We start from the raw sequence: 19,538 nt of genomic DNA, 5'->3' as shown, positions 1-19,538 counted from the left end.
TAATTAATAACTAATTATTTATTAATTAATTAATAATCCATTATTTGCTATTCAGTGCAGCTGATGCAATTAGCAACCATGTTGAAATATGGCTGATATATTTCAGGTACTGCTTCTCCAAACGTGGCTTTCTAGCCTGATTCAAACTTGCCACAGATGCTCCAGCATTTCTCCTAGACAGTCTAATTCACCAGCAGGTCATTCAAACAACAACCTGTTTGGGGATCCTTTAGAAGCATGTTCACTACATCATAAAAGTGGTTGTCATACGCCAGCTTGTAATACACATAGATATCATCACAATAGGTCAACAGCTTCTTCAGGTTTTTCAGAGCAGGATCATTGCCTTTATGCTGTGTGCATCTGAAACAAAAGGTCTCAGTGTTAACAGAGGATTGGCCCAACTCAACCCAGCCTGCCTCTTACAGCGTTTTGCTTCTACCATTCAGCCCTCCATGTTCATTTAATCCAGTGCTCAAATTGCAATAGGAAAGAAATATGTGGGACAAATCCAGTACGTCGTCACCGGAATAAGAACTACCTCCTTTCAGTGCTAGGCACATCTCCCATACTGAAGAATGTGAGGACACAGAGTAGGCATCCCAACTCTATTTAGAGAATGCCTCCACATTAGAGAACAGGGGTGAAAACAGTCATATGGCTGCCAAGAAAACTCACTTCTGAGCAATTTCCTCAATGGTGCTGGCCTTGAGCAGACCACGCTGCTTATACTCCTCCAGGTAGCTGAAGTCACCATTCACAATCACTTGCCGATACAGGACTTCAGCCCAATCTGGAATAAAGGCGTAGGCTTCAGCCACAATTGCAGCCTGAAGAGAGGGAGAACAAGAGGGAAAGCAAAAAAGATTCCAGCAGACATTAGGATACTGAAAAATGTACATTGCTTCTCTTCCCTAGCAGGACAATGATCGTAAGTCAATTCTCCAAAGATCCTGAAAAAACAATAATCTAAAGATAAATCAAAACCATCATAGTGGACAACATTATAGATAATTCTTCACTGGAGGTTTTCTGAATATCTTATGAGATATAGTGAAAGCCAGAACCTTGGGGAGGGGGAGGGATGTATTAAGGAGACATGTTATGTAAAAAAAAAAAATCAATATGGTAAGAAGCCAAATTTTTGATGCAATCAGTATCTTTAGTTTAGAAATGATACGTACACTAAACGTACACTAAACGCAGAAACTAAACACTGTTTCATTAAGGTTTCTTAATAAGAAAGGAGCAGAACGTCGGACTCTAGGAATTAATCAAAATTTAAAGTACAATTTTTGTAACCAAATATTTTACAAGTTTAGCAATAAAAAATCTAAACTATTAGCTTACTATATAAAAAGGTAAATATGACAAATGTTCACCTATTAGAATAGAATTTGAAGATTTCACTCATGAAAAATTAACAACACGTCTGGCAATTTTTTGTCAAATTTTATTCTTTTAACAATTCCAGTAGTATTTTAATTGAATTGTTGCAGAAGGCCAATATCAATAAATTGCCTGATAATTATAGAATAGTTCAATTACAATGGATGAATTACAGGAAAGCTCTCAAGAAATTAAATCCTTGTAAACCTCCTAGGATTGATGGACTCGGTGCACATTTTTACAAAGCTACCATGGATCAATGGGAAATGCCATTATTCTCACCTACATATTAAATGGAGGAATTTTTTGCCACAATCATGGGCTAGGTCTAATATTAATCTCTTTTTAATTTCAGATAAATATATAGAAAAGGTTGACTCCTACCATTATATTACTCCAGTAAATCAAGTCCGCAAAAGGCTTACAAGCATTTTAACAAACAAGATGGGTAAAATAATTTTACCTAACAGGATGATTAAAACAATGAACTAGTTTTAGATTTATAAATATCAAATTTCAAGTCCCATACAGAGGTTTTTTATCTGATGCATGATAGTAGCCATAATGCTATAGCATCTTTTGACATTACAAAAGCATTTGATAAGGAGGAATAGGTTACTTTTGAAAGTAATGGATCTAAGTTCATCTTTTCTGGTATTACCAGGGGTAATTAGGGACTAACATACCTGTTTCCATTTTAATTAAGTGTGGAACAAAACAGACTTGTTCATTTATCACCATGATTGAGAAATGAACCATGGTGATAAAGCCGCCTAGAGTGGTCCTTCAACTAGATAGGTAGGGTATAAATACAATAAATAAATAAATAAATAAATAAATAAATAAATAAATAAATAAATAAATAAATAAATAAATAAATAAATAAATAAATAAACAAACAAACAAACAAACAAACAAACAAACAAACAAACGGTCATTGCTCTGACCCTAGGCCATCAAGCAATTTATTAATTCAAGATCCCCTTTTATCCAGAGTACAGAATAATAGACATAGATATCTTTTGATTTTTGTTGTTGTTGCAGATGATATAGTAGCATCAGTTTCACATTCTTTTTACAGTGATTTCAAGAATACTGGATATTTCAGAATTTTATTCAGTATCTAGTTTAAGGATCAACATTAAAAATCCCAAGCATTAAGTCTTAGTATATTATACCAAGGAAGGACATCTCTTCAGAAACTAACATATACAGTGGTGCCTCTCATAATGAGCGTCCCGTTTAATGACGAATCCGCATAGTGATGCGGATTTTGCGATCACTTTTGTGATCGCATTGCGATGTTTTGAATGGGGGGAAATCGCATTGCGATGATCAGTAAGCGTTTCGCTTACCAATCTTCGCATTGCAATGTTTCCCCAACAGCTGATCGACGGTTCCAAAATGGCCATCCGCAGCGTTTTCATGTGGATTCCTCGCTTACCGAGGTGGCGAAAATGGTGGCCGGATTGAGGATTTCCGCTTAGCAGTGATTTCCCCCCATAGGAATGCATTAAACAGGGTTTAATGCGTTCCTATAGGGTTTTTAGCCCCGTATAGCGACGTTTCCGGATAGCGACGATTTATCTGGAACAGATTATCGTCGCTATGCGGGGCACCACTGTATCCCCATTATAAAAACCTCTGTAATATATTTAGAGGTAATAATACCAGTTAATTGACTGGATAGCTCAGTGAGCTAGGTTTCCTGTTGCGGAGCAAGAGACTGGGAGTCGAATCCCCCCTTGTGCATCTCAGAGGAGCCAGCCTGTGTGGCCCTGGGCAAGTTGTACTGTACTAGGGCAACCCTAAAAGAAGGGAATGATGGAGCTGGGAGTCAGAATGAAATCATCCTCTGACTCATGAAAACTCATGAAAAAGAGAACAAGTCTGAAATCTCCCTGTTGGATCTGGATAGGGCATCAATATGAAGATGTACCGTAGATGATGAGACTGAGTTTGCATTGTCACCCTAGGAGAAGGAACATGGAAAACTACTGGAAGAGTTGCATCGAGATCAAAGAGAAGCAAGGACTTTTAAAATTAATTTTGAAACACGTAGAAGTACAAAAGGAAAACTACAGAAAAAGAAAAAATGCCATACATTTTATATATATCAAGGACAACTGACAGTCTGTTTACATCGTTTAGATAGCCTCCTTATTTTGACATCTATACTATCTATACTATATCTATACTATACTATACATCTATATGTAATTTTATGATTTTATATATTTTTATACTGTTTTATTTTATTTTGTAAGCCGCCCCGAGTAGACATGGTCTAGAGGGGCGGGGTAAAAATCAAATAAATAAATAAATAATAAATAAATACTATACATATTATTCTAAACAGTGTGATATTTTAGTTTTTGTTAACATTTTAGAATGTGAACTCTACTTGTTATACATAATACTTTTTGCAAAGTTGGTTCTGTACCCTTTCTAATGATTTATAATAGTCAAAATAGTCCCCACACTTTTTTTCAAATTCTCTAACTGATCTTCTGTTGACGTAATTTCTGGGTTTTGCCACTGTGGCATATTCAAGCATTTTTACCTCTCCAACCTTATTTTGTCAGTCATGTCTCCATTTTCAACTTGTTGCTATTACTACCCTAGCTGCTGTCAACATGTATTTGAAAAGTTCTTGCAAAGTGTTTCCCAAATTGTATTCGCGAAGGCTTCCCAAATTATCTGGAGTTATTGCCAAGAGCATGATCTCTTGTTTCATTTCAAATTCAATTTTCAGAATCTTTTGCATTTCAGAATGTCTTTTTGCAAGTCCACCACATGTGGTAGTATGATCCTTCAGCATGTTGGCACTTCCAAAAGAGTGGCATTTGTATATAGACAACAGGGATTGTGTGACTTGTGGCCTGCTTTCTTTGTACATTTTTATAAATACTATTATTAATGTTAATGTTAGAATTGTTTTGTCTGTTCCTATTACTGTATGTAAGGCTTTATCTATCATTATCTCTGGAGCTTCTCTCTCCCTCCCCCTTCCAATTCAGTTTAAAGCCCTCATGATGAAGTTTTTCTTATGCTCTGGCCAAACAGATTCTTCCCAGTCCTTGTGAAGTGCAAGCCATCTCTTGCTAGGACTCTTATCTGTGCGAAGTTTTTAGTGGGAAGTTTTTGGTCTAGAGTTCCATCTTGTGGCTATTAAGGGATACAACAGTGGTGCTTAACATAATCAAGCATTGTTCTATGATTTTCTCTCTGCGCATGTGTGGAATGTGTAGACAAGATAAGTTTCTCGACGCCTCTTTGGCTAAAATCTTATATTTATGCTAAAAATGCTAATGATGGTACTTAATAAAAAGACATGTCTGGGGGAAGAGGAAGGCAGACATCTTCTTCACCGGTGATATGCTTCATAACTAAAGACTGCAGTCTGTTTTTCTTTATCAGAGATCTTTCCTTGGTTTTAATGCAACTGCTGCTGGGCTGGCCCCAGTGGCGGTTCCCTGGGGATTTCCCCACACTTATCATCTAGGAAGCTTAGCCTGAGATCCCAAAAATCAAATTCCTCGCTTTGGCACCACCTTCATGGCCAGTCATTCGCCAAGAGTATTTTCCTTTCCCTCTTCCAAGTACTGGTAGGACGGATGAGGAAAATATCTGGGCTCCAAAGTCCTTACGTTTCCTTCCCAGAGCTTCAAAGTCTGATGCAATCTCTTCAAAGTTGCTCTTGACTGTGTTGTTGTTCCCACATGGATGAGAAGGATTTGTATTTGTGCGTTTTATGAGTGATGACAATTCTTCTGTCATATCCCTAGTCTGTGCTCCAGGGAGACAGCATACCTGGAAGGTCCATGGATCTTCTCAGCATACTTCACTTTCCATCCCATGCAGTAGGAAGTCTCCTATTACAACTACTCTTCTCTTCCTCGTTTTGTAGAGTGTGGGTTCAGTGCCTGTGCTTAGTTGAGTTTCAGTCCCTATCATTTACTCCTGTGAGGCCTCTTCTTTGATTCTGTCTCCTTGCTGCCTCCATTTTCAGGCTCCTCATCAAGAACCTGAAAGTAGTTTTGCAGTTCCAACAATGAAGATAGTCTTCTCTTTTTTTTGCTCCTAACTGTGAAGTCAGGAGAAGACAAGCAAGAAACTTATCAAGAGAAAGGCAGGAAGAAGACTGGAGACTTGAGTTATTACTCTCCACTAGGGTGGAACTAAATTCCAAAGGACAGGCAATAATGTCCTCTCCCCTACAGGAAAACAGGTACCCTTCATCCAGCAAATGTAAAATGTAATTAGTGTGGCGTTCAGCTCTGCTCTCACCTGTCCGTCACAGCTGGGCAGGGGAACCTCAGCCAATAAGAGGACGGAGGGTGGTGCAGAAGTGGGAGGAGCTGAGTTATATAAGGTGTGTGTGAGGAGTTTTGAGAGATCAGTTTGAGAGATGAGTGATTAAAGAGATTGATAGAAAGTGAGAAAGAGCCTGTCAGTGAGGGAAAAGTCTGTGTGAGCTAGTGTCTTATAAACAGTGATTGACTAATTGATTTTACACCTGTGATTTACTCCTTTTATTTCTTGTAATCAATAAATACTTTATTTGTTTTGAAAAGAAACCCTTGTCCTTTTGATTTAAAGGATAGGTTGGTGGCAGCAAGTTTTTGAAGAGAAGTAGTGGGCACTCTTATAGGCCTGGATGGGTAGAGGCTTGAGAGTGGCCCGCTACAATTAGGTACTCAGAAAAAGATAGGAAGTGTCTCTCAATCAACATGTCAAGGATAATTTCAAAGATAAGTGCTGAACATCAATAATGGCCACAAACCATTACACATAAACTAAGACAGTGTAAGTCGTACTCACCTGGTAGAATCTGGGTAAGGACATGATACAGTCCAGCAAGCTTTTCCTGCTTAGGTTGATCAATTTAGTGCTGGTGTTGGTGTTTAGGAAGTGGATTTGCAAGGTAATCAGCTTTGTCAGCCTCTTGCAGCGTAAAGACTGGTGCACACAGAAGTCCTAAAGGAAGGATATAGTGAAAGTACAGTCGATAGATACATAAAAAGAAATTGGTTCAGCACCTTCACCTTCTGTCTCTTTCTACGCAGAAGTCAGTCTGAAGACATCAGAGTTGTAATGGTCCCTGAGTCTTGGTAATATTAGTGTGATTTCTCTGCAAAGTCCAAACAGCAACAAACCAGAGGCATGTTGCCTGCTCAAACACTACTCCAAGCTGTCCTCACTATGGAAGGGAACTAAAGGCTTGCTCATCATACAGCCAGAGAGAGAACAGAATGAGAATGAGAGCAAAGATAAAATGTTAACACATATCCTTATATACTGTATATGTATATACTGTGTGTATAAATATATTGGGCACAGGCATCCAATTAACACTTCTTAAAGAATGTTTCATTCAGCATCCAGATGGGCATTTAATAAGAGCTATGGAATAAGAAGTCATCGTTTATTTTTAAAAAGAAACATAAGAATGCAACAATGGAATATGTACATAAATAATATTTAAGTAGGGCAGGACATAAAAGAAGGCAGGCAGTGTAAAAGAAAATGGGGATGGGGTGAGGCTGGAAAAGTTGGTGTCTACTCTGGAAGCTTAATTCCAACAGGGCAAATCAATACATTTGGCACAGAATTTGAGCTGCCACGGAGAGAAGTTTGATTTGGAGATTTAAGACAGGAATGGAAAGGTGGGAGAAAATTAAAACAGAGCACTAGACTATCTCTCTATACACTACATCACATTGATACACTTGTTAGTGACATACAGTGGTGCTTCGCGCAACGGTCGCTCCGTAGAGCAACAAATCCGCACAACAATGTGTTTAATGTGTTCCAATGGCTTTTTACTTTCCGTTGAGCGATGTTTCACACAGCGAGGGTTAATCCGGAACGGATTAACCTCGCTGTGCGAGGCACCACTGTATTTTATGTAGCAGTGAAGTGCAGCATATATAAATCATATGGCGCAACTATGAAGGCAAAGAACATAGTTACATATGCAACCCATGAAACAACATTTTTGGTCTCTAGAGTTCACCTTTTAATCTACACTCAGCCCCATCCTCAGTCCAATTTTACCTTGGAATAACTTTCTGCAGCATCAATAAAAAGAGTCAGGGCTTTCATCAGAAGCTTTTTCAGGCTTGGAACATTCTGAAGGTATTCTTCTGGAAATATATCAGAGACAGAGAGGGAGGGAGGGAGGGAGAGAGGGATGGAGGGAGGCTTGTTATAGTCTATGGAGCATAGGGATGCTGCTAGCTTTGTGCCAAAGAATCCAATCCAAAAAAAAGACAGGTTACTTACCTGTAACCATGGTTCTTCAAGTGGACGTCTGTGAATTCACACAAAAGGGTAAAATCAGTGCCTGTGCTGGACCTCTCAGAATCTTCTCAAGTTTTTAATAGAAAAGTAACAAAGTTTTAGGTTGCCTGTACTGCGCATGCTCTGCCCGCCAAAGCCTCAGTTCCATTTATCCGCCACAATAGCCTGAGTATGTAGGAGACCTAACCAGTGATGGATAGTGGGGAGGCTGGGTGGGATTGTGTGAATTCACAGAGGTCCACTTGAAGAACCATAATTACAGGTAAGTAACCTGTCTTTCTTCAGTGTGGCCTCTGTGAATGTACACATATGGGTGACTAGCAAGCTCACTTATCGGAAGGAGAGTTGTCACTGGACGACGGACGTCAAGACTGCTTTCCCGAAACTTGTCTCTCTCTTAGCCCTCAGGTCTAGTCTGTAGTGAGTGATGAAAAATGAGACATTAGACCAAGTGGCTGTCCTACAGATGTCAGGCACATCAATACTACGTAGTAGGGCTGTAGATGAAGCCATGGCTCTGGTGGAGTGAGCCTGAAGGCTTTCAGGTGGAGTTTTATGCTGAAGGTCGTAGGCCAACGAAATGGTGGAGGCAAGAGAGTTCCAGCTTGACGTCGCGATGAGACAGCAGCAGGAGGACAGAGCTCTGTCCCCAGGGCTGAATTCTGACCTTGTTTGGGACACCATAGGGTGTCGGAACCACCCTGGAGGGGTGGTGAACTGGGGGGGGGGGAAGCCTGTTGATCACGGGGGGGGGGACTCCCTAATCAGCCAACGGGCAGAAACAAGCAGCCTCGGCTCGCTTGCAAGTCGTCGGCAGCCGGCTAAAAGAAGCAAGAATATCAGCTTTCTGCCATTGCTCTTTACTGGGTGAGATTTTTACAACTAATTGCTTATACCCCTGGAGGAAATAATTCCTATATACGGGAAAAAAGAATTGCTATCTCATCTCAGAAACTATAAAGCGGCAAAAAATCTGGTGAGAGGGATAGCTGATGGAAAGGAAATAACTTTTAAAAATACACTTTAAGAATATTACAGTTTGGCGTTGTGAAGCTTGAGAAACTTTCCTGTGAGATATACTTGATAAATCTGGACTCTGTTTTGACTACCTGAAATCTTTTGGCATGGAGCCTAGGAGCAGTGACCTTGAGCACTCTGCTGTTATTTCCTTTTGACTTTCTTTGAGCCTGGCTAGAAAATTAACCCTAAAGTGCACGGATCAGGCCACGGATACAAATATTGCACCTACCCTGGTATTTTGAGGGTTCAAATTTGGTTCAGGCCTATTTAGCCAAAGCGAACTTTTTGAAATGACTCTGGAAACTTTGAATATCTTTTTACAACCATTTGGGCAGCTGAAACAGAATGGCACAACAAGGACAATTTTGGAATGAAATAAAATCTACCCTTTAAACAATATTAGAAACAGTGAGATCTCATTATCAAGAGGCAAAATGATCTAATCAACATCAGAAGAACTATAGTCAGCAAGCAACAGGGAACAACAAAGAAGGAAATGGGAATATCTCAGATGATGTATGCCAATCAAACCAGCAGCTGGAGGAAGTTAATCTAAGAGAAACATCAGTCTTGGACCAGAGGAGAGTACCAGGGGAAGACAAAGGGAAAAAACCAGCAAAATTAACCAAAAAAAGCCTGGAAGACTCATTGAAGATAGACCAAGTACATAAAGAGTTAGTGGGCATAAATCAGATCTACAAAATGGTTTCAGAGGACATGAAAGATGACAGAATGCTTAGAGACATGTTAAATGAGAAAAGGGAAATTAGAGAGGGAATTACCTAGAAAGATGAAAAAAGGGAAAACAAGGAAGGGCCCCTTAATATTGAAAACATGTTTATATTTATCATCTGGAACTGTAAAAGGGTATATTCTGTATATTAAAAAGGAAAACTAAATTGAAATAAGGGAGCCCTAATCAGAGTAAAGATGTAATATGGTGGTTTTTTATTTTAGGTAAACTAAACTAGATATAAAGCTGGGTCATGGATCTGGAACCACTTTCAATAAGAATGTTATTAGAAGACCTTGAGAATTTTATATAATATGAGAGTAATATTATGATAGTAGTCATATTATATACTAAAAATTGTATATGAATGGTTTGAATGTTTGAAAGATGTTTGGAATTTGGGGGGATAACCGGGAAGACACTGAGATGTTAAAAACAAATAACTGTAAGCAAAACATGTAACACGATGTTTGAGAAGCACAAAACAATGTAGATAGATTGAAAAACTAATACAATGTTTATTAAAAAAAGAAATGGTGGAGACAAGCCATCTGGAGAGCATTGAAGATGATGCAGGAGAGCCCTTCTTCTGTCCATAGAAGCATAAGAACTGTCTATTAGACGATCAGAATTCCGTAGACCGAGAGACATAAAATGCTAGTGCCCTTCTATTGTCAAGGGTATGGAGCATGCGCTCAGTGTCAGTTACAGGATCAGGAAAAAGGGTTGGTAGTATCAACAGCTGGTTGAGATGAAAGTCTGTGACTACCTTAGGTAGAAATGAAATGTCTGGGTGCAAGACTACCTTGTCTTTAAAAAACTGCAAGAACAGTCGGTCAGATTTAAGAGCAGCGAGTTCACTTGCTCTTCGATTCGATGTGATGGCCACCAAAAACAGTGACTTAAAGGACAATAAACAAAGATCGCATGTGGTCATAGGTTCAAAGGGTGGACGCATGAGAGCATGTAGTACCAGTTGGAAGGACCACTGAGGAAGCGTGATTTAAGTTAGTAAGACCTTGTAAGAAAAGATTTCAGAGTAGGGTGAGAAAACAGTCGGGATGAACTTGACTCTCGAGGTTGAAATGATACAATTGCTACAATGTAAACCTTTATGGTAGAAATGGTCAAATTGTGATCAAACAAGTATCACAGGTATTGTAGTAGAGTAGACAATGAAACAGGGGTGGGTATGAGGTGCCTAGTTTCAGCAAATTTCAAAAAGTTCTTCCATTTGTAGGTATACAGGAGGGAGGTGGAGGGCTTCCTAGCCTTATCTCAAACCTCCTTGATCTCAGGGAGATCCTCCATGCTGTCAGGTGCATGGTCTCTGTGTCTGGATGTTACACCTTGCCTGCATCCTGTGTCAGGAGGTTCGGCAGGAGAGGTAACTTTATGAAGTCTGAAGCCATTGTCAAAAGCGTAGCAAACCAGGGTTGGTGAGGCCAGAAAGGTGCAATGAGTATCGTCTCCATCCTCATCTGGCGGATCCTTATCAGAGTCCTTTGTATTAGTGGAAATGGTGGGAACAGGTAAAGTAGGCCGAAGGTCCAAGGTATCATGAATGCATCCCTGAGAGTTCTTCCATGCCCCGCTCTCGAGGCATACCGACTGCATTTTTTGTTGTGATGAGTAGCAAACATGTCCATTATGGGAGTTCCTCATCGATGACATAGTGAGCTGAAAACTCTGTTGTTTAATTCCCATTCGTGGGTTTGGCTTGTCATCCGGCTCAGCTCGTCTGCCAACACATTGTCTGTTGTGGAGACATGTATCGCCACTGGAAAGATGTGGTGCTGGTAGCACATTCCCAAAGGTGCACAGCCAGGAACAGGAGCGATCCGGAGCGAATTCCTCCCTGTTTGTTGATATAATACATGGTCATGGTGTTGTCTGTGACCACTTGAACACCACGACCTTGTATCAGTGGGAAAAAAGCCTTGAATGCTTTCAGGACTGCTATGATCTCCAGATGGTTGATGTGGAGATTTCGCTCCTGAGCGGACCATACGGCATGTACTTGGTGTTGGCTGCAATGCGCTCCCCATCCTGTTGAGCTCACATCTGTTGTCACCTGTATTGTGAGCTGAAGAGGTTGGAAGGGGCGCCCTATCAACAGATGAGGGGAGAAGTTCCACCACTGGAGCTGTTGACCCAGTTCTGGTGATACATGAAGACGCCTTCCTTGGTGATCTTTCATAGGATTGAAGAGAGTCAAGAACCCAAATTGGAGGGATCTCATCTTCAAGTGGGCATGCGCTAGAGCTGGAGTCGTGGATGCCATGAGGCCTAACAGATGTTGTGTATGTTTCGCAGAGACAAGTGCCCTTGGTCAAAATTGCCGGACAGCCTTCTGTATTTTCATTATTCTTTCTGTGGGCAGAAAAATCCGACCCTTGGTGGTGTCTAACCTGCAACCAATGTAGTCTACTACTTGAGATGGCGTGAGATGTGACTTTTTGACATTGATTGACAAACCTAGGTTCCACAGAACACAAAGTATGAATTTTGTGTCTTTTGGAGCCTGGTGCCTCGATGGGGAGACAACCAGCCAATCGTCTATGTAAGGATAGACTTGGATTTTGTGTAGACGCAGGTAAGCAGCCACCGGTGCCATGCATTTTGTAAACGTTCTTGGAGCTGTTGAGAGCCCGAATGGGAGGGCTAGAAACTGGTAAATGGTGTTCTGAAATATGAACTGGAGGTATTTTCTGTGGTTGGGATGGATGGTAACATGAAAATAAGCATCCTTTAGGTCTATCACTACAAATCAATTGTTCTTCTTCAACAGGTGAATTATGGTGTCCAGTGTCACCATTCGGAAGCATTTCAGATGAAGGTAAGTGTTTAGTGTCCTTAAATCCAGAATGGGCCTGATTCCCCCGTCCTTTCTCGGGACGGCGAAGTAACGGGAGTAAAACCCGTTTTTTAAGTCTCTTGTGGGGACTCTTTGAATGGCGTGCTTCTTTAGAAGAGACAGAACTTCTTCTTCTAGAGCAGGATCAAAGGATGTATGCTTGATCTGCTCTAGCGGAGGATATTCTATAAATTCCAGCTGGTAACCGAATTGTATAATTTTTAAGACCCAAGAATCTTTTGTGATGACCATCCAATTTTGTAGAAAGCATTGTAGTCTTGTTGTGAGATGCTGTCCAAATGGTGTGATGAGGGAGTCAAAGGTACTGTTTGGACTTTTTGGTAGGTGGCTTGTAAGACTGTCTATGCTGAGTCGACTAAGGACGGTAGTTGGAAGTTGAAGAAAAGGCTTGTGAAGATCTGCGTTGAGGTAAGTTCTTGAAGGACTTGTACTGTTGTGCAGATTGAGAATATTGAGAGTACAGTTTGCGCCACTGGTATTGTACTTAGCTGAGGTTGAATGGAGTAAGACTTGGCTGTTTTCTTCATTTTATGCAGCTCTTCCAGATTTCCATCGGTTTTTTCATTGAAGAGGCCCTTGGCGTCAAAAGGCACGTTTTCTACCCGTGTCTTAACATCTTCCATTATGTTAGCTGCCCTGAGCCATGCGTGTCTACGTAGGTTGACAGCTGACATAAGGACTTTGGATGCAGCTTCAGTCGCATGCCTGGTAGAGAACCTCTGGTGTTTTGATACGGTTTGGGCTTCTTCATATGTATTTAGGAAACCTTGTCTTATGTCCTCAGGAACCAATTTAAGTGCTGGTAAAATCTGAAGCCAAAGCTGTTTTTGGTAAGCCTCCAAGGCTGTTTGGTAATATGTGACACGGAGGAGGAATGAGATAAGTGAATAAATTTTCCTTCCGAGTACCTCTAATTTTCTGCCCTCCTTGTTTATTCAAGTTACATGGGATTTTCCAGTTGGTCTTGAGCAGCTAGTTTCAACTATCAGAGAGTTGGAGATAGGGTGTTTGAGAAGAAAATTGGTGTCATCCCCATGGACGCGGTACAAATTCTCTGTGCCTCTAGACATAGGGGCTGAAGTGGATGGCTGGTTCCAAGTGTCCTTAATGATGTCCATTAAGGCTGGTAAAAATGTTGGGCTAAGTGGTGGAGATCTTTCTTGGTTTATGTCCCCAAATATGAGGTCCTCTGTAGGTGGAACAGGTTGGTCAGTGTCTATTTTGAGGGGTTTTGCCAGTCTTGAAAGCATCTGGGCATATGATGAAAAGTCCTCAGAGGGAGAGGAAGCATGGTTGTCAGCAGCATCAGTTTCAACTACCTCTCCCTCTGGTAATTCTTCCACCAATGGCTCTTGAGGGACATCGTTCTCAGGAGCAGAGGAGTCAGCTGAAAACATGTTATCTTGATCTGAGGTCAAAGTATGATGGAGCCTCCTGTGTGAATATTTCTCAGCGTCGTGGGAAGAAGAAGCAGTCTGCTGAGAAGATCGCCCAACAGTCGACACCGAAAACAGAGGAGCTGACTCAGCTGGATGCTTTCTTGTATCCCTAGTGATGCCCTTTCTCTTGTCGACGTAGAGCTGCTTTCGACGTCGATGTCTGCATGGGGACGTTGATGGAGAAGAAGAGGTGGAAAAAGCGTATACATATTTCAACCTCTTCCTTCTTCTATGCCTCTCGCTCGACGTCAAGGAGGTGTCAGAAGAAGGGTAGTCTCCTCTGTGTCGACGGCGATGTTTCTTACACCTCGGCTCGTAATGGTCGGATCTCTATGTTGGCGTCAAGATGACCGAGGGAGTACCACCACCTCACGTTGAGGAGATCAATGCCAATCCGGAGAAATATGTTTGGTCTTGACTGGTCACTTTCGAGGTGGAGAGTTTGGTCTCGAAGCAACGGAATATACTGATGGAGCCAAAGATGCCTGCCCCGTTGACACAGGGCTGTGAGGGGCAGAAGCCAAACCTGCAGTAGCACATGCAAGCTGGCTCAGCGTCAGAGAGGAGATGCCTTCAGGTGGTAATGGCTCAGCCTGTCTAGGAGCGAGCGAAGGGGCTGCCTCCAAGAAGGACTCTCGGTCTATTGAGGAGTCTTCAAGAATAGGAGAAGGAAGCAACTCAGAGACCAGAGGCAACTGCTTATGATTGTCCTTGGCTTTAACTGCAGCCTTCATTTTTGTTTGTTTAACAGGCTTGGAAGAGGAAGCCATGGTCGCCTTCGATGCCAATTTCTTCACAGCAATGGACTTTTTCGTTGGTTTATCAGAGGCTTTACTGAGGGAAGATTGAGGTGAGCCATTTCAGGTCTCAGATCGAGGGGTTGCAGCAATTTCCATTTCTGATGGCTTAGATGAAGAGAGAGTGGTATCCCAAAGGTGATACTTAAGTCTCTGCTGTCTAGCTTTTAATGCAGCTTTAGTAAAACCTTTACAATGTATATAGGATTGGGTTTGGTAGGACTCCCCTAAGCAAAAAAGACAGCGATCATGCCCGTCATGAAAAGGAAGCTTCCTAGAACAAACAATGCACCGGCTAAAGGGTCTGGAGCGTGACATAAGCTGGTATAGAAAGGAATCTTCCTACCTTAAATGTTGCACAATGAGGTGAAGAGGAGGGAAAATCCGAAGCAACCAAGTTAGTGGAGAAAACGCAATAGGAGAGACCAGGCAAACAGTCCAAGGTCGGGGCAACTGAAGACAGAGTAGTCAGAGGAAATTCCAAGTTCGAGAGCCATAAAAATCAGTCGAAAAAACAGTAAAATAACAAGCTCGAAGTGAGAGGTTCCAAACCGCTCGGCGGAAAAATGGAACTGAGGCTTCAGCGGGTGGAGCATGCACAATACAGGCAACCTAAAACTTTGTTACTTTTCTATTAAAAGCTCAAGAAGATTCCGAGAGGTCCAGCGCAGGTGCTGATTTAACCCTTTTGTGTGCATTGACAGAGGCCACACTGAAGAATAACAGATTCCCTCTGAGTTAAGGAAAACTTCAGTACATTTTTCCTAGTTGTTTCAAGCTATCAAAACCCTGCCCTTTTCACCCAATTGTAATCCAAGTTAGCTAGCATCTAAAAACCAAACCCAAATTCTTCAAACTGATTCATAAATTGGTAGATGAAAAAACTGGGGAAAAGAAAGAGAGGAAGATGTAGAAGTTCAGTTTTGCTTTATTTGACTTGTTCGCTTCCTTGGTAGAAGCTGAGAAGGCAATGCTCCACAGTGAAAGTGTGAAGATTCTACAGGTACTGCCCTATTGGCAAATGTGCCGCTCCTTGGATATCTTCCTCCATCTGAGGCAAAACTCTTCAAACCTTCCACAAATTCTTGCTCCGGGTCACTGCTGCTCTGCCTAGGCAGATGATAGCTTACCCCATGGCTGAGAATCAATGAGCTTCAGTTGAATATTGGCTGCTGCTTCATGATTCTCCCCTATCTCGCGGCACATGCTGAAGCATAGTGCAATCATGTTGTGCTTCTCACTATCCCCTGGACGGCAACGTTTGATGTAGTCAAGCAGGGCTGTCTTGAGTGTCCCACTCTGCCAAACAAGAAAAGATGCATTCATTAGGGAATTTAGAACAAGGCCTGCCAACTACAACTCTCAGGCCAGTAGCTAAGAGAATTAAATAAATCTGATATTGTGCAAGTGAAATATAATTTATTAGGAGCAAGATTCAGAAACACTGAGGAGTGTGAAAGGTTTGAACAGGTTAGCAGGTCAGCACTGCTATTAAACAATTGAGTTAAAAAGGGTTTGAGATTTAAGATGTTGGGGTAGCATGGGCATTCCGGGGTGTAAATGCAAGGAGACTGGGATGGTTATTTTCTAACAGGGCAAGAGCAATTATGAGGAGGCTACAAATTAAGACTGAGACTTCATGGGAAGGATTTTCTGTTCTGTAAAACAACATCTTGCTGACACGGACAGTTTCAGAATCATCCTTCTAAAAATCCAGTTTGTTTTCCAACAATAATATCTGAATCCCAACTGCTGTCCTTTTCATCCCCAGAACTCTTGCTCTGGGGAAAAGTACACTGCACTCACCGTATCAAGCTTCTTTCTCATTAGCACCTCGAAGTAATGCTTCTCATGCAGCAAGTCAAAGATATATGTCATCTCATTATATCTGCCAATACCAGTGAGGAGTCGGACCTGTGGAAAGAACAGTCTCTGCATCAGGGCAGGCTTCAAACTTTGGGGTGGGGGTAGCAGTATCGTTGCAACAGACCTCTTTCACATGAGAGTGAATTGGGTTCTGTGGAGTGCTGCTGGTCAGTATTGCCTTGAATTCCAGCTGGGGTTCAAACAGACACTGATAGATCTCTCATTTGAGAGCAAGAGCACCACACAATAAGCAGAAACAAGTCTGCTTTGAAGAAGGGCCAAATGAAGAGGAGGTGTATGTGCGTGAGTATGGCCTGTGCCCCTTTGTCTGAAGAGCTGAGTGTGAACTTCAACCCACAGCTGCATCAGCTGTAATGTTAAAACAACAACCTTACTGCTTCCTGTCTCACCTAGGACAAATGTGTCCTATGAAATTCATCTTGCCAAGAATTTTACATCGAAGAGTAACCTCCTGGCAAACCCCATCTTGCCACGAATGTTTGGACTCTCGGTACTTGCTTTGAAGAAGTAGGATTTACTCACGAAAACTCACATATTGTATGATTTTATATTTTTTATCAGTGGCCTATAAAAAGGTATCACTTATTCTTGCATGACTGTTTAGTGTCACAGCCACCATGAAATCATGTGGACTTACAGAAATATCTACTGAACTAATACAATGCTCATAATTATAGCATGTAGAGGTGTTGGTTTTCCTGCTTGTTGAGTTTATAAATATTCTATATATTCTTTATAAACATTCTTATGTTGTGACATTGTTAGTTTGTTATATATTGTATATATCTTTTAAAATGAAATTGTATATATTTTTTAAATGAAATAAATAAAGATCTAAAAATGGAGGGAAAGAGTTGCATGAACTTGGAAACCAAGAAATGGAAAACATTAATCAATGGCCAGGAGAAAACAAAAGCAGGTGCCCTCTCAAGTACAGGGAAAGGTGCTCACGGCCACTTTTTTGCCAAATTAACCTGCATTTTGTGTGGCTGCTTCTTGTAGTAACAAAAGCTGCATGTAACATAATACTAAGAATAAGCAAACACCGTATCAGAGTAATATTTATGTCATGGAATACCTGCCTAGATCCCTTCAGCGTTGTGAGTAAGGTAGCGTTTTGGAATTAGTAGAACCCAGGCAGAAGGAGGGTGAAATTTGGGGCAACTACTTACCACAAGACCATATTCTCCACTGGGTGCCAAGTGTTCATCTGTGAGCAGCCGAGCAGCTTGGAGGACACGAGTAATCCCTTCCATGTGACAAGTCAAACTAAAACAGTTATGGGCTAATATCAGAAGCTCTGTAGCTAAGGATGGAGAAGAGACTACTATCAAAACACTTTGCTTATAGATCCTATAAAATGAAGCTAATAGTATGATGCAACATCCAGAGAGCTGGATTTTATATCTAGGATATCCAGGTTCTGTTCTTTCCTTTGCCATGGATGGTGTGGCAGTCAGTAAATGGGAACAGCAACAAGCAGTCTCACAGAAGCTGTGAGGGCAAATGCCTTGGGAGGAAAGAAAGTCCACACTTTCTCAGGGAGAAGCCTAATTGCCAGCATTGACCCACTTATGTAGAAAATACCTCTTTTCCTCCTGGAAATATTTACACATTATTAAAGTACTTTAGTGATAAACTCAAGCTGTTCCAAAGATGAATTTCCATAGAGAACTGCAAGTCCCCATGAACACACTTCCAGGTTCCTGGTCATGGTGACACAATTTCCACATAGGGACCACAAAAAGAAAACAAGCAGAAAGGCAGTAAGACATTCCTGCGGTCCAATCGTGTCCATATTTACTTGGGAAGGAAAGCGCCACAGATTCAGATGAGAATTGTGCTCTAGTGAATATAGTTTGGATGACAGCTTCCATCACTAAATCAAGGACTCATTGCTGACATTAATGAGTCGACGGTAATGGGTTCAATGAAAAACAATGACCTATAACAACCATTCACTTACTGCATGCAAGTTCCCCGTGTGGTATAGTTGAAATTTTATCCAATAACTTCATGCCAACCAGAGTGTGATCATGGCAGAGTTTGGCCAGCTGCAGAAACACATTTCTTTCTTCTGCTGGATTCAGGATATGCTTGTGCCCTGCACATACAAATAAACATAAACAAGTAAATGACATCCTACTCAAAGAATTGCTCCAAGCTAATTACAGAGGAAGGCAATGCAACATTTCCTCACATGTATCTCACCTATTCTAGGACCTTTCCCCGCATATTATCTGACGTCTGTTGCTTCCTTTCACAAGTTCTGTCAGTGAAAGGAAGCAATTTAAATTGCACACTCATTATACAGTAGTAGTAGTATTCAAAAGAACTTGGGCTGGCTGTCATAGTGGATTGAAGACTAAATATTAACTTTTTAAAAAGTGCTGCTTATACCACTCCACAGCACTTACAGTAAAGCACTCCTGGGTGGTTTACATTTTAATTATGCAGGCTACTTATTCCCCCCCCCTCCAGTGAGCTGGGTACTCAATTTACCAACTCAATTTACCAACCTCAGAAGGGTGGAAAGCTGAGTCAACCTGGAGCTGGCAACCTGAGCCCCTTGAGTTCAAACTCAAGTGATAAGCAGAGTCTTGACTGCAGAGTCAAATTACAAAGTCTAATACAGAGTCAAAAGAAGTATTTCTAGGCTGCATCAAAAACACAATGCAAGCAAACAAATATCTCTAAGTAATAAACTGTGTGGAGCTGAACAGACTCATAAAATGAAAGCAAGATTCCAAGATTCTTTCCTTGTAAAGGTGTCAACAGCTCTTGTGTGATTTCATCTGCCACAAGTTCTGCCACTATCTCTGGATCCAGTCCTTGAGTGTTGATGAAGGCCTGGGCCTTTTTGCACCTGTCTGGCTGCTGAGATGACAGGATCATCCGGAGCAACTGTTCAGAATCATGTGCAGAGATCTCACTGAAGGAACAGCCTATCTCCTGCAGAACATCACAAAAAAGGAGGATGCTTTCCATTGGTTACACAGGAAAGAAAGAAGCCTGTCACCTGTCAGAGCCTCCCCAGGCAGGGAAGATCCTTGATGAAGCTCCTCTGCCTTCATTATTCCGCCCTCATC

General features: G+C 41.4%; 1 protein-coding gene across 6 annotated transcripts in view; it reads right to left on the bottom strand.

Moving 5' to 3' along the window:
- Positions 1-19,538, bottom strand: part of SPG11 (SPG11 vesicle trafficking associated, spatacsin) — a 104,679-nt gene continuing 85,141 nt past the window's right edge. For 2 of the 6 annotated variants that reach the window (XM_072981617.2, XM_078380841.1), the window contains 9 exons: positions 19,211-19,401; positions 18,416-18,555; positions 17,622-17,755; positions 16,369-16,476; positions 15,693-15,861; positions 7,450-7,538; positions 6,214-6,369; positions 679-830; positions 1-363 (listed from right to left, as the gene is read on the bottom strand). In XM_072981617.2, the coding sequence (XP_072837718.2) occupies positions 183-363; positions 679-830; positions 6,214-6,369; positions 7,450-7,538; positions 15,693-15,861; positions 16,369-16,476; positions 17,622-17,755; positions 18,416-18,555; positions 19,211-19,401 (1,320 nt within the window). In that variant the 3' untranslated portion in view covers positions 1-182. Of the gene's footprint in view, positions 364-632; positions 831-6,213; positions 6,370-7,449; positions 7,539-15,692; positions 15,862-16,368; positions 16,477-17,621; positions 17,756-18,415; positions 18,556-18,660; positions 19,402-19,538 lie in introns of those variants that run through there. The other 4 variants (XM_072981618.2, XR_013538846.1, XR_013538847.1 and 1 more) reach the window with 4 other exon arrangements.

This window comes from Pogona vitticeps, chromosome 12 (assembly GCF_051106095.1).
Source record: "Pogona vitticeps strain Pit_001003342236 chromosome 12, PviZW2.1, whole genome shotgun sequence".
In the NCBI taxonomy this organism is placed as follows: Eukaryota; Metazoa; Chordata; class Lepidosauria; order Squamata; family Agamidae; genus Pogona; species Pogona vitticeps.
The sequence above is the reverse complement of the archived record's forward strand: the minus strand, read 5'-3'. Positions and strand labels throughout refer to the sequence as shown.